Source organism: Otolemur garnettii, unplaced genomic scaffold (assembly GCF_000181295.1).
Source record: "Otolemur garnettii isolate 467f Iridium unplaced genomic scaffold, OtoGar3 scaffold00124, whole genome shotgun sequence".
NCBI lineage: Eukaryota > Metazoa > Chordata > Mammalia > Primates > Galagidae > Otolemur > Otolemur garnettii.
The window spans coordinates 596982-611334 of NW_003852519.1; the positions used below are offsets into that span (position 1 = coordinate 596982).

Here is a 14353-nt window from a genome sequence, read left to right on the forward strand (position 1 = left end):
CAGTAGCAACCACACGTGAAAGGCAGAGGATGGAACAAAGTCAAAGACACCAGATTCCCTCGAGAATCACTTAGGTGGCATGTCCATGGACTTCATTTGGTACAAACCGGAGAGAACTGAAGGTTTGCAGAAAGGAGGAAGTTAATACAAAGTATTTCTCCAGTTGCTGCTGAGTTTGAAAGAAAACATAACATAGCAATATCTACAGCCTAAAACATGCAGCTAAACAAAGTTGTTAATTAACATTATCTGTTAAAAATGGCTACAATTAGAAACAAAAGCCTATTGTTTGGTACACTGTTGACTGCACGTCTGTGTGTGGGGAAGGGCGTGGGGGGACAGTCAGAGGCCTGTGATATTTTAAAGATTAACCACCCATCCCTATGGGTTTTGAGGCACCCACGTGCATTTTGAACTTGAGCCAAAGGGGTGGGACAAGACCATGACAGTTTTTTTTGCTAATTAACTACTCAGTGGACACTTCAAATACCCGATATATCAGAACAGAGAGTCCCTGCCCAGCCCAGCGCCAGCCATCCTCTGCTAGGGACTGACATCTCAAGATGATTTTCTAGAGATTGTAGAACCTTGGAGCTGTGCCTATATGTATTTTTAAAAGAGGGAAGCATCCCAGAATGTGCCAGTTCCTTATAGAGCATCTCCAATAGTTAGCACCTCTAACTGGACTTGCGAATGTTTTTTTTTTTAATATATTCTTTTCCTGCCTGGGATTGGGGTTGGTTAAAAAGGCATATTTTTCTCTATAGGAAAGATTTCTATGAAGAATCTATGAGTCGTTGTTTAAACATTAAAAATGCTCGTACTTAATGACTTCATAATTCTAATTTGAGTAATCTAACGTACAAGCAAAGATAGACGTAAAAAGATATCTTCACAAAAATAATAGCAATGAATAGGGATAGCGTAAATTTCCGGTAAAGTCTGGTATAGGCCTCTGATAGGTCATTATTATATAGCCACTAAAGCAGTTTGGTAAAATGGAGAAGTCTTCAAAACCTAATGTGGAGGTAAGAGAGTCTATTAGACTATTAGAAGCTGGTTCAAACTGTATAGCTATAGATACTGTTAACAGGGCTCCTTTCTCTCGGCAGTGCGACTGTAGGTGATTTTTTATTTTCTTTCTGGTTTTCTGCATTTTAAAAACTTTTTGGTATATTACTATAATAATCAAAAAGGTTTTGTTTTTTAAAAAAAAAAATCACATGGCTCTGACCTTGTGAGTTTCAGGTACTCTATCCTATCCCCATGAGCTCTATTGAGGGCGGGGAGCCTGCCTGCTTTGCTCCTCATGGTACCTTTAGAACAAGGCCAGTCACACAGCTAAAGCTTGATAAATGGTTGTTGAAAAATATGTCTCCATTGCAGCTGGGCAAGGTGGCTCATACCTGTAATCCTCGCTCTCTGGGAGGCCAACCTATGTGGATCACCTGAGCTCTTGAGTTCCAGACCAGTATTTCAACTCTACTAAAATAGAAAAATTAGCTGAGTGTTGTGGCAAGAGCCTGTAGTCTTAGCTACATAGAAGGCTGAGGCAAGAAGAGCTCTTGAGCCCAGGAGTTTGAGGTTGCTGTGAGCTATAGGATGATGTCATAGCGCTCTAGCGTAGGGCAACAGAGTGAAACTCTGTCTCCAAAAAAAAAAAAAAGAAAAAGTCCCCATTTCCCCATTTCTTTTTCCTTTCCCTTTGCAGGAGATGTGCTCTATGAACTCCTTCAGCATATCCTGAAGCAGAGGAAACCTCGGATTCTTTTCTCACCATTCTTCCACCCCGGAAACTCTATACACACACAGCCGGAAGTCATACTGCATCAGAACCACGAAGAAGGTACTTGCTTGGAAGAGGCTCTGTTTCCTTACCTGAGGTTTAGATGCATCCAGGAGGTTCAATTGTTCACAGGCTAAGCTGTTCTTATGCATGAAATTTCATTTTTCATTCGGCAAACATTAATTGGCTGCTTACTATGTATAAGACACTGGGGGAAATACCTTGATGCATAAGATGCACTCTTGGTTCTCTGAAGCTCAGCCCGTAAGTCAAGCACTGAGATGGGTATAGGTAAAAGTACAGCGGGATTCTGATAAACAAGGATGACACAGAGAACATTCCAGCAGAGAAAATGACATGAGGGTGGGGCAGCGCCTTGGAATAGGGAGCAGTCAGATGATAGATGACGTGGGTGGTAGAGCTTATCTTCTCACTTTTATTATGAAAGATTTTGAACCTACCCCCAAAAGCAAGAATTAAACAAATGTCTCCCTGCAAGCCCTCCACTTCCATAGTGATCAGTATTTTGCCATTACAGGGCTATTCTAAGGAGCTTAGCTTGGAACTAGAGTGTGAAGAACTTTGACTTCTGGTATGTAAAGGAAAGTAATAAGGGGGTACAAAAGGTTTTTGAGCAGGGGTTAATAAAAACTGGGAGAAAGGAAAACAGCCCATACCCTGTGAACTAGGTGTTGGGTGGAGCTTTCTTCATCACACACCAAAGGAGGCTGGCTCCAGGATGCACAGTACATTGTTGAATTCAGATGTCCTAGCTGCTCCTTTTTCTTTGTGAGTCACAATGATCATTGGTAGAAAACAGAAGACCAGGCAGTGCAGTGGCTCACGCCTGTAATCCCAGCACTTTGGGAGGCCAAGATGGGAGGATTGGTTGAGGCCAGGAGTACAAGACCAGCATGGGCAACATAGTCAGGCTTCATCTCAAAAAAAGAAATTTAAGAATTATCTTGGTGTGGTGGCACATACCTGTAGTCCCCTCTCTTGGGGAGGCTGAGCTAGGAGGATCACGTGAGCCCAGGAGTTCAAGGTTGCAGTGAGCTATCATCATGCCATTGTACTCCAGCCTGGGCAACACAGACTGGCATCATTCATTCACTCATAAATAGATAAATAATCAGTCATACTTACATACATAAATAACCAGCCAACCACCAAGCGTACTGAATTTAGGCCCTGGACATAGTCTCAAGAGTAGATGGTTGGTATGGGAGTCTTACTCTGAACACTATTCTGCTGCACAGCTGAGTATACAGTAGCATTCCCTGCGGGATTATGCCTCTGAGGGTCAGGATGTCCACATCCTCCTGACCAGTCAGTCACACAACAGAGGTTACACACACTAGTAAGTTTGCACCTGTACTCACATTACGAAGGGATTGAAGCCCTGGTGCCTTGGGGCACTTTTTTAAATTGATGGATCATCCCCTGGAGCAGGACTAATGTTTTTGTTTTGTCGTGGGCAAATTTAAAAAATGAGAAGTTTTCTGTTTTCTTAACACTTCACAAAAGAGAACCTGACTCCAGGCTAGCAAAGCATTTCTCAGCAGCCTCTCACTTCCGTGGTGGAGGTAAAGGAGCATTTTGTGCACGCTCCTTGCCTTCCTCTCATCCTTTTCTCCCCTGGCTTTACCTTTGCTAACTTTAGCAGCTGCCCTCCTCCCCCGATTCAGTTTTCAGTTCTTGAGCTCTTCCTGCCATGTACATTTCCGGCTTGCATAATAGCCAGCAGCCACTTCAGAGAGGAGGAGGTGGGTTTACTGAAGCTTGACATTAAGGCAAGAAATAGATTACCTGGCCTAAGGATAGATACAAAGGATGTTTGATGGGGTTTTTTTTTTCCCTCTCTCTTTCTCTCATTATTTAAAAAAAAGAAAAAAAACACACACAAGTATCCCTGAATGTGAATGGGGACTTACAGTCTCACCTCCTCCCAATCCTTTTTTCTCTTGGCCTGATTTGACTCATAAGTCCGTATGTGGTGGTGTTCTCATTTGCAGGAGCTCATCAATAGAGAAATCTGGCTTTGAGAGCTGCTTTCAAAACAAATACAGTTGTGCCACAGCATATGCTGTCATGAGTTTGCTCTCAGGTCCCATGATGTCATTGGTAAGAGAATGAGGCCAAGCTTGAGGGCACTGTCCCATCATCACCCTGCAGACCAGTTAGCGCTGCCTTAGATATAGCTCTTAAAATAGCACATTCTTAGAAACCATTACTTAAAGCTAATGGCTAGGAAGCAAGATCAGAGACTACATGTCCTCCTCTTTCTGTCCAAGCCTGATGCACACTCTCAGAGGGCCAGGAATACACAGTAAGAAGGAGAGTATGGGTCTCTATCAGGTAGAATCCAGTGAGAATAACCACTCAGGCACAGAGGCTGCCCCCTACCTTTGTGCTTTCAGGTATACATGAGTGCCCTTGATGAGAAAGACACCAGGCAGACAGGTGCATGGATCAGTACAAGTTCCCTACCTCCAGCCACCTCCTGCCTCTTTCCCTTCACCACCAAAAAGAAAAGAAGAATTATCTGTAGTATCAATACTGTTATATTTAATGGCAAAGGATAACAGACAATTGATGTGGACATGTTAATATACTAAAAGATCTGGTCCTGAAAAAAAAAGTCGGTGAAATTATGTATATCAAATATTGCTTCCTCGATGACTTAGTTTACAATACTGAAGATATGGTACCATCTCAAAGTATGTTGGCCCAAGACAAGATAGATAGATAGATAGATAGATAGATAGATAGATAGATAACAGCCTAACTCTACTAGTAAGCAGCTTGGTGAGGTCTGAGGTCTGAGGGGCAAGTGTAGACACAAGGTTTTATTCAACCCCCTTGTGACTTCACCCAGTGACAGCCACTAGTTTAATAGTTCAGACATTCAGCTCGGCGCCTATAGCTCAACCGGCTAAGGCACCAGCCACGTACACCTAAGGTGGCGGGTTCGAATCCAGCCCGGACCCACCGAACAACAATGACAGCTGCAACCAAAAAATAGCCGGGCGTTGTGGCGGGCGCCTGTGGTCCCAGCTACTTGGGAGGCGGAGGCAAGAGACTCGCTTGAGCCCAGGAGTTGGAGGTTACTGTGAGCTGTAATGCCACGGCACTCTACCCAGGGGGACAGCTTGAGGCTCTGTCTCAAAAAAAAAAAAAAAAATAGTTCAGACATTCATAATTTCGTGATAGGAATTTATGTCACAATACAATGTGTCTTGCTCAATCAAGCACCAGTTGTCCACAGATATCCTCTTATATCTTACAGTGAAATCACATCTTCCTCTGGAGTAGCCCCGTAGCAGTGATGTTAGCAGTGATGTTAGCATGTTAGTCCATGCCTTAAAGGAGAGGAGGAGGATAGCACTTATTCAAACTCTTTCTTTTGTCAACATTCTTTGTAAGTACTCTATTCTGAGATTGTGTCATGCAGCAAAGCAGTTCCCAGATTACCCCCTACATCTAGGAAAATCAGCATTTTCACTCCCTTATTAATTGATTATGGGAAGAGAAGATGATGTTATATAATTAGGTTAACCATAAAATTTCTCATTTATATGAAGACACTCATGGCATTGACACAGGGCTCCATTAATAAGTAAGCCAGGACAACAGGTATAGACCAGAACCCTCCCAGATAGACTGGGAGGAGAGGGGTGTTCATGTGTATGACAAGTTTTTTAAAGGATGGAATCTGGAAGCCAGGAAACCTGTTTCTGATCCTTCATTCTACTGGAACAAATCATGAGGGCAAAGTCTCTTATGTCTCTGGCTCAGTTTCCCCAGTGGTAAGTTGGTATTTAGACTAAATGGTCTCTGAGCCATCTATAACTCTCAGATCCTCACATTACATCCAGGGTTCCTGAGTCTCCCTTGATGATAGGAAGACAAATAAGACACATTCCATACCCTCAGGGTCTTGGGCATCAAAAATCCAGAAAATCATAACAAGGTCCTGCCTTGTGTTGCCCAGAAATAGGAGAAAATCCTTTCTGTCTTCAGTAGTCTCATCTATTAAGAATGTCTGATAACATTTCCCCTCTCAATAGTTAAACCAAGGAGTAGCATCATTCATTCATTTCATGATAAAAAGCTCAGTTTAAGCAGAGTTCTTTTCTCTGACTATTTGACTCATATTATCTGCCTAATCCAACTTAAAGGGGAGGTAGGTAGTTAGGTAGAAAGGAGGCAAAATGAGTAATGACCCTACTTCTTTCATGAAAACCAAAAAGCAGATTATCTTTGGAAATATCAGACCAGCAAATGACAACAAAATAAATTTGTTTTGTCACATGCAGTTGTACTGGCAACTTCTTTTGGTAACTTAGGTTCTAAAATCAGTTTCTTTTAGATCAGGCATCCTCAAACTACAGCCCACGGGCCACATACAGCCCTCCTAGGACATTTATCTGGCCCGCTGGGTGTTTTTGCCACTGATGCCTGTCCTGCTTAGCAGCCAACTCGTCCCAGGGCCCACAGTCTAGCCCGCCCAACAGTCTGAGGGACAGTGAACTGGCCCTCTGTTTAAAGGGTTTGAGGACCCCTGTGATCCTATGGAGCTAAAAGGAACTGATTTTAGCTCCTTTCCAAAGAAAGGCTTTGTCCCCAAAATATATACTCAGTTGCCACTGGTCCTTTGATGTTGGGACTACTTGAATAGTGTTTCCCTAAAAGCACGTTGGACGATATAAAATAAGCTTACCTCCTGAGCTACAATTTCTGAAGAGGGCAGCTGGACAGAGTCACCCTGTCGAACTTCACTATGCCACAATCTGTAGTCACAAGGAACAAGCACTTTCTCATCCGACCACCCCTTTGGGGGACCCTTCCATAACGTCACCTTTTCAGTCCTGCCCCTTCTGGTGCCCCATCAGAGAGATTTTTAATCACTTTAATTTGAGACTGTTGACACGTGCAGTGCTTTGATTATTTCTATAGCAGGAGATGCAGTTTTAACCCTTCCTGATCCAATTTTTCTGCCACCCACATACTCCTCAGCTCTAATTTATTTGAAGGAGGAAAGAGGTTGCTGGATTACTTGGAATTATCCTACAGTTTTAAGAGAGAAAAACAAATATGAACTCACCTGATGATTTTATTATCTATTGTAGGTTACATAAAATAATTAACGTGTTTTTATTTATTTTTGTTTATTAAAAAAGTCATGTTGGATGAGATCTGACATGGGATTGGAAAGGGTTAAGGTGGTGGCTCTGCTTTGGGGCAGCTCTTTATCATGAAGTGCAAAGCAGTGATGAGAAATTTTAAGCGTGGAAATACTGTTATCTCAATTTTCCTTGCATCTAACACACAGGGATGGCCCAGATAGTAGAGAGAAATTATTTCTTTGTGGGAAGCGGGGAGGGGGTGTGTTTCATGCTAACCCACAGAAGTTTTATTTCTCTGATTGCTTTAACGAGGGGAATATTATCCCTCCCGCCCATCCCACCACCATCACTAAACCCAAGTGCCCCAAGACTACTTTGGAGGAAGGAAATCATATACAATTTTAATGAGATAATTAAAGAAGATGAGGTATATGAATTCACTTCGTAACAACAAAATAATAGCTAACATTTATTGGGTCCTTGTTGTGTGCTAAGCTCTGTTCTAAACTCTTAAAACATTTAAATCATTTAATCTTCATAACCACCCTATAAAAAAAGTAACATTATTTTCCCCACTTCATAGATAAGGAAATAAATGTTAAGAGCAATAAAGTAACAGGCCTCAAAACCAAGTCACAAAGCTGAGATTTAAACCCAGGTGGGATTGACTCCAGTGCCTGTGTTCATTTCATTGCAGCGTGAATAAACAGACCAAAATAACATTTTTATAAATATTCTTGTTGTACAAGTGCCGGAAAGTAGGGTGAGTGACTGGATGTTGAGTAGACGTCATGGGGATGAGGATGCCCAGGTGATTTGCAGGTCACCTGACCGAGGCACAGGGTGGCAGAGCCCAGTGTTTGTGCTGTGTTACTGCTGAATTTGAACAAAGACAGTCAAAAGATCACTTATGGGACCCTGAAGTGTATCTGTGGTTCATGATATTAAAAACTCATACTACCTTGGACTGAGTTAACCCTTAGAGAGGACTGGCACTATCAGGATTAGCATGAGGGAAGTCTCCCATCCTATAAGAAATGTGGGTTCTGAGTCTGGCACTGGCTTCTGAGAACAGAAGCATTGGCTGTCACCATCCTGGGAACTGGCCCCTCAGGGTTGGTCACCCCTGGAAAGCCAGCCCCTGGTTATTTGTCAACCAAAGAGATGGACATTTTAGCTGCTCAAATCACATCCTCTCCCTAGTTGTCATATAAACCACCCTGATTCTCTAGCCTTGCTGGGATGATGTTAAGGATGGAGTGTCAGGACACCATCACCTGGGGTTTGCCATCTTTGCTACATGCTTTAGTCATATCATACATGTCAGCGCCAGACAGTGTAACAGCATATGTATGTGCTCTGGACCCAGACCGCCTGGGTTCAAATCCCAGCTCCTCAGTTTACTAGCCGTGTGACTTTAGGTAAATTACTTCCGTGTGTCTCAGTCTCCATCTTAGAAGAAGGAAGACAATGATATCTATCTCCTAGGATTGCTGGAAGCAAAGAAATGAATTAGAATGGAAAAGGCCCTTAAAATAGCACCTATGAGATAGCAAGCACTCGGTAAATGTTATTCATTGTAATTATTCAATATTTCTTCCCCTTCTTTGGTTAGGGTTTCCCCCCCTTTTTTATAAATTTTTAATTAGAGTGAAATGCAAGTAACATTTACTAATACCCTTTGTTAAGCGTGCCATTCAGTAGTGTTCAGTCTATTGCCATCGCTGTGCAGTGCTCGGTTTGTTCATCCTTCCCGTGCCCGTGTGCTTAGCCGTTCTCATCACTGCAACTGCACGCACTCTGTGCAGACACCAGATTTGTGCATCATGTAGAAAAGGCCTGTTGCCTCCCACGCCATTATCCTAGAACACCTTCATGGATTAACCGGGCACCATCTGTACTATAATTTCTGTGGGAAAATGCTTTTAAAGTGCCAGTCTTAATTAGTTTCAGAACACAGCCTGTTCTGAAGTGAGCGCTGCTTGCATTTTATGTTACCCGGCACATGGTCGGGCTTCCACGACCCCTTCGGAACCTTTGCAGTAATCATCTGGCTGTCGCCTATCACCCCAAAGAACTAGAAGATTAACCTTTTTGTAGTCCTTTCTAGACTGTGATTCTGGAATCTGGTAGCAGGTACTAAGACATCCCACCAGATGACCAGGCCCAGACCTTGACTTCCTAGTCTACCTGGCAGGGAGCCTGCAGGCACCACTTAACACCTGGCCTCACTTCAGGCTTCTGCAGGTCATTTTTGCTTCCAGCTTTGTTTCCTGTATTTCAGGGCCCAGGGCAGCATGACCTTTGACCTCCTGACCTTGCCCCTGTGGCAGCATTTGTTTGCTGTGGCAAATGTGGGAGTCACTAAATTGTCAAGGGGCTACTTTGCACCTCTTCTGAGTTGTGTGGGTGCAGCACCTCTGCACCCACACCCTCCCAGCCTCCTCCGGTGACCTGAAGCCTACTTTTATCCCTAGGGCTAGTTTGCTTTCTTCAGCCAGACGTTTTGGAGGCAGGAGATCCCTAACCTGCATGAATAACTTTCCCAAGATAAGCAGGAAGTCTCCGAGAAACTTCCTTCTACTCCTGGGAAAGGCCACCTGATCCCTTTGGGGGAAGGTTGATTTGTCCCAGAGAAGGAGCCCTTCAGTGAAGGGGTTATCTTTCTCTTTTCCAATCTCAGGACTCCTCAGCCTCTTTGTGCCACTGTCTCACCAGTCCCTATAAATGATTGAGAGGTTTACCCTCACAGGTCTAATTGGCTCATTTGTAATCCAGTCCCTTGTTTGTTTTTGTTTGTTTGTTTGTTTTTTGGGGGGGGGGGGTTGAGACTGAGTCTCACTCCATTGCCCTGGATAAAGTACATGGCATCCTAGCTCATAGCAAACTCAAACTCTTGGGCTTGAACAATCCTCTTGCCTCAGCCTCCTGAGTAGCTAGAACTACAGGCACCCACCACAATGCTCGGCTAGTTTTTCTATTTTTAATACAGATGGGGTCTTGCTCAGGCTGATCTTGAACTCCTGAGCTCAAGCAACCTACTACCTGCCTCAGCCTCCCAGAGTGTTAGGATTATAGCCCTGAGCCCCTCTGCCCGGCCCAGTCCCTTGATTTCTTTGTTCACTTCTTTTGTGCTGCTTTATTGAGAGGACAGAGACTCCCCTGCACTGCCTGAGTAGAGCAGGACTCCTGCAGCCAGGAGCAGCAAGCCTTCTGTATCTGCAGATTTGCACACACTATCTGTGCTGACCGGCTAGTAAAGGTCACCCGTTTGGAGGCAGTCCTGCCTGGCACCTGGTAATGAAGGTTACGCCTCAGAATACTACAAGTTACCCATTTTGTTTCTCTTAGCTCCTTTCATCAAATGCTTATAAAATTCTAGGAGCTTACATAGAGTTTATTGTTGGTGACCTCAAACACACATGAATCATCCACTTCCCTTCTCTGGCCCTACAAGGGAATTCAGGGATGATGCCACCTTGTTGAGATGAACAGACTACCCAGGGTCAGTGGAAGGCCTCCGAACCTCGCAGAAGTTTACCCACAGAGAAGGAGTAGGGCTGGGCTCTGTGACATGGTACCACCAGCCGGGTGGCTTAAACAATGGAAATTTGTGAGAACACAGTTTAGAGGCTAGAAGTCTGAGATCAAGTTATCCCCAGGGTTGGCTCCTCCTGAGGACTGTGAATGAGGATGTATCCCATGCTTCTCTCCTGCTTGCTAGTGGCTTGCTAGAAATCTTTGACATCCCTTGGCTTGGAGGTTTTCATCACCATGTGGTCTTATCCCTGTGTGCTTGTCTTTACGTCCAAAGCAACTTTTTATAAAGGCACCAGCCGTGTTGGATGGTTAAAATGAGCTCATCTTAACTGATTACATCCGCAAGGACCCTCTTTCCAAATAAGGTCACATTTTGGGGACAAACAATTCAATTCATGATGTGAGTTAAAAAACGGGAGTGTGTTTATGAAATATATTTTGAATTCCACCTCAAGACTGAGAGCCTTTAACTTTTGTGTAACTCTTTATATCATTCATAGTTGCCACTAATTTTTTCCCAAACTGTTGAAATGTGGTCCCTCCTGAAAGGAAGTGACCCACAGTGGGCCTTGGCGTGAGAGTTACCTGTGTGGCCTGTAGATTTGCATCTCTCCAACTGACTGCTCTGACCCTCATCCGGCGGCCTCCAGGAAAGCGTGATGGTGGAAATGTGATCCTGGCATGTGAGATCCAAACTTGATCTCTCCCCTGGAAACTTCCCAATTAAAACCCATGACTTCCTCCAAAGACAGGGGTTTTTTTATGGTATTTTTTTTTTCAGAGTTTCACTGGTTATTCATTATTTATAACGTGATTAAATTGGGTTGAATTTAGATGAATGTTAAGTAGAAAAACATTTCTAATAAGCAAAAGGAAAGAAGGGAAATCAAACCTTTTTTTAAAATATGCATCCCACATTTAAAGCCCTGATTTGTTCTGGGCTGTTGGGTAGGAAGAAGAAGGGATTATCTGTGTCCAAAAAGGTCTACAAAGAGAAAATTTGGGATCAGAAAACACTTTTGTGACGTTCCCAACCCGCCTGTGGTCTGTCTTCCTCCCATCTTTCTCTGCCCACACCGACTAATTATGTGTGGCTTTTCCTCCTTCTTCCCTGTGTATTTCCCTCCCCTATCAAGACCTTCAGAATGAGGGCAATGTGGATAATTTCCCAGTTTTCCAGCTGGGCAACCCACCAAGAACAAACCCAGACATCAAGGCCAGACCAAAAAAATCTTCTTGTTTTAGACAGAAGACTCCTACATCTGGGGGATTTAATGCACCCACTGTCCGCTCAGTGCATTTCCTGTGTCCGGAGCTTCTCTGCCTGCCGGCTCTGGTCTCGTAAGTTTCCATCCCCTGCTGCCAACTTATAATAACAGAGGCAGCAGGCAGCAGGGTAGGAACGTCATAGCCCACGCCATACGTGGGCGCTGCTTTGCAAATTGAAACAAAGCTTGGAAGGTCTCATTGCAGGCCTTTCAGCCTTGACAGTGGTTGTGCCCAGACCACCAGGAGCCTGGAATTAAATACCCTCAGATCCAGTTCTCTTCCATTAATGTTATCAGCTTCATCAAGTACTTCCTCTTTGAGTGGTGTCTGCAGAGAAATAAATAAATCAAGTTCCTCTTAAGTGCTGTTCAGCCTGGATCCTGACTCAAAAGTAAAATCTGAGTTGGATTATCCAGAGCACTGTCACCCTCCTGCATTGTTCCGAAAGATCTGGGCAGGAACGGAGAGTGAAATCTCTCCAGGACATTACATCAGTTCCTCTTTTACCCTTGGCATGAAAGTTCTTCCTCTCATAGTCCTCCCAGACTTCCTAAGGCTTGCCCTGAGTGCACACCCACACACTGAGCCTGGAAGCCAGCACATCAAAGAAAGCCTGCAGGTAACCAGATTACCGACTAACGCCTGTGTCCGTTTTGAAATTTATAAGACGGGAAATGGATTCAGGAAATGGGATTTTTCGAAACATGGTTTTCATCATTCTTAAGTATTTTTAAACCTTAATAAGCTTTTAAGTAAAGAGAGACATTCAGTAAATGGCCTTTGGAAGAAAATATATGAAAGTTCAAAATGAAACTGTCTTGAATCATTGCTTACGGTGATCATAGTCTATGACAAATGATAAATTTGTCATAGTCTATGACAAAAGATAAATTCATTTTTATAGGCAGCAGAATTGAGATCCACATTAGCTATGAAAAGAAAACTCTCCTTCTCCCCAAAAGGTTGCAGACTGTTTTAGTCAGTACCCTGTAATCATCTGTGTGCATTTGGGACAACGTGAGAAAGTTAGTGCTTGTCATTCCAATGTGCATCCTTGGAAGGTTGATTAAGCACTTTTTAAAAAACTTTTTATAATGGAAAACGTCAAGTCTATGTAGAAGTAGAATCGTATCATGAACCACCACGTACCATCACCAGTTTTAATGATTAACTCACGGCCAATCTTCCTTCTCTGTATTCCATCTATTCTCTCCTTCACCAGCCCAGATTCTTTTAAATCAAATCCCAGATACATCATTTATCTCATCTGTAAATATGTCAATATAAGTCTGAAATATTAACCAAATCATCATAATCCTGGAACCTACTTGTGTTCACATTTTACCAGTTATCTTATAAATGTTTTTTACAGCTTGAATCTGAATTCAAACAAGGGTCTATATACATTGCAAATGGTTGATGCGTCTCTTAAGTATCTCTCAATGTGTAGGCTCCCATCCCTATCCCTCGAGAGAGTGTGTGTGTGTATGTGTGTGTATGGTTCATTCTTTGGTTTTTTTTTAAAAAAGAAGTAAAACGTAGTTATTATAACTTTTCCCCTATACATATTGTCTTTTCTTCCACTGGTTGCTATCAAGGTTTTGTCTTTATCTTTGGTTCTCAGCAGTTTAATTATGATCTGCATCAGTATGATTTTCATTGTATGTATCTTGCTTGAGCTTCTTGGGTCTTTAAGTTTGTTGTGACTACCCAATTTGTGAACAATCGGACCATTATTTCTCCCTCTCCCCCATTCTTTATATATTCTTTTTCTTGGACTCCAATTACATGTGTATTAGACCATTTGATAGGGTTCCAAGGTCACTGAGGATTTGTTTATTTGAATTTAATTTTTATTGATCTGTCTTCAAATTTACTAAACATTTTTTCTCTCATTTTTGATCTCCTATTAAGTCTATCCAGTCCAATCTTTCATTTCATAATTATATTTTTCATTTATAGAATCTTCATTCTGCTTTCTAATAATTTCTATTTCTCTTTTGACTCTGTCTATCTGTCATCACTCATTATGACCATCATTCCCTTCAAAGGCTTGAACTTATTATAGCTTCTATAAAGTCCTTTTTTGCTAATTCCAGCATCTCAGGGTCTGTTTCTGTTGACTGCCTTTCCTTTTTATTATGGGTCACATTTTTTTTTCCTCTCATATCTAGAAAACATTTATTAGACACTGAACGTGATAGACAACATATTGTAGAGACTCTGGATTATGTTTATTTCCTCTGAAGAGCGTTGACTTTTGTTCTATCAGGCAGTAAAGTTACTAGCCACTCACTTTGAATTCGTGAAGGCTTAGTTTTACATTTCATTAGGTCAGATCTGTTTCAGTTTTGTCTTCTTTCCTTAACCACATTCCTTTATCCTGACGCATAGATTTTTAATTCCAAAGATGTGACCGTTCTGGGGTAATGAACAGCCTAAGGTAGTCACAGAGCCTTCCAGCTTGATGAGACTCAAATTCTGAACTCTGTCTCTACTGCAGTGGCCAGCAGCTGAGGTTTCTGCTGATATCTTTTGATCATCCAGCTGTGGCTTTTCCTTGAACTTGTGCTGTTCAGGAGTCAGGCAGGAATTTGAGGGAACTTTTACCTGCCAATTTAGTCACTAA

The 14353-nt window shown here is 42.7% G+C and overlaps 1 protein-coding gene across 2 annotated transcripts in view; it reads left to right on the forward strand.

Moving 5' to 3' along the window:
* Positions 1–14353, forward strand: part of ETV6 (ETS variant 6) — a 230623-nt gene that overhangs the window by 190600 nt on the left and 25670 nt on the right. For both annotated transcript variants that reach the window (XM_003797768.3, XM_023517915.1), the window contains exon 4: positions 1712–1846. In XM_003797768.3, the coding sequence (XP_003797816.1) occupies positions 1712–1846 (135 nt within the window). The remainder of the gene's footprint in view (positions 1–1711; positions 1847–14353) is intronic.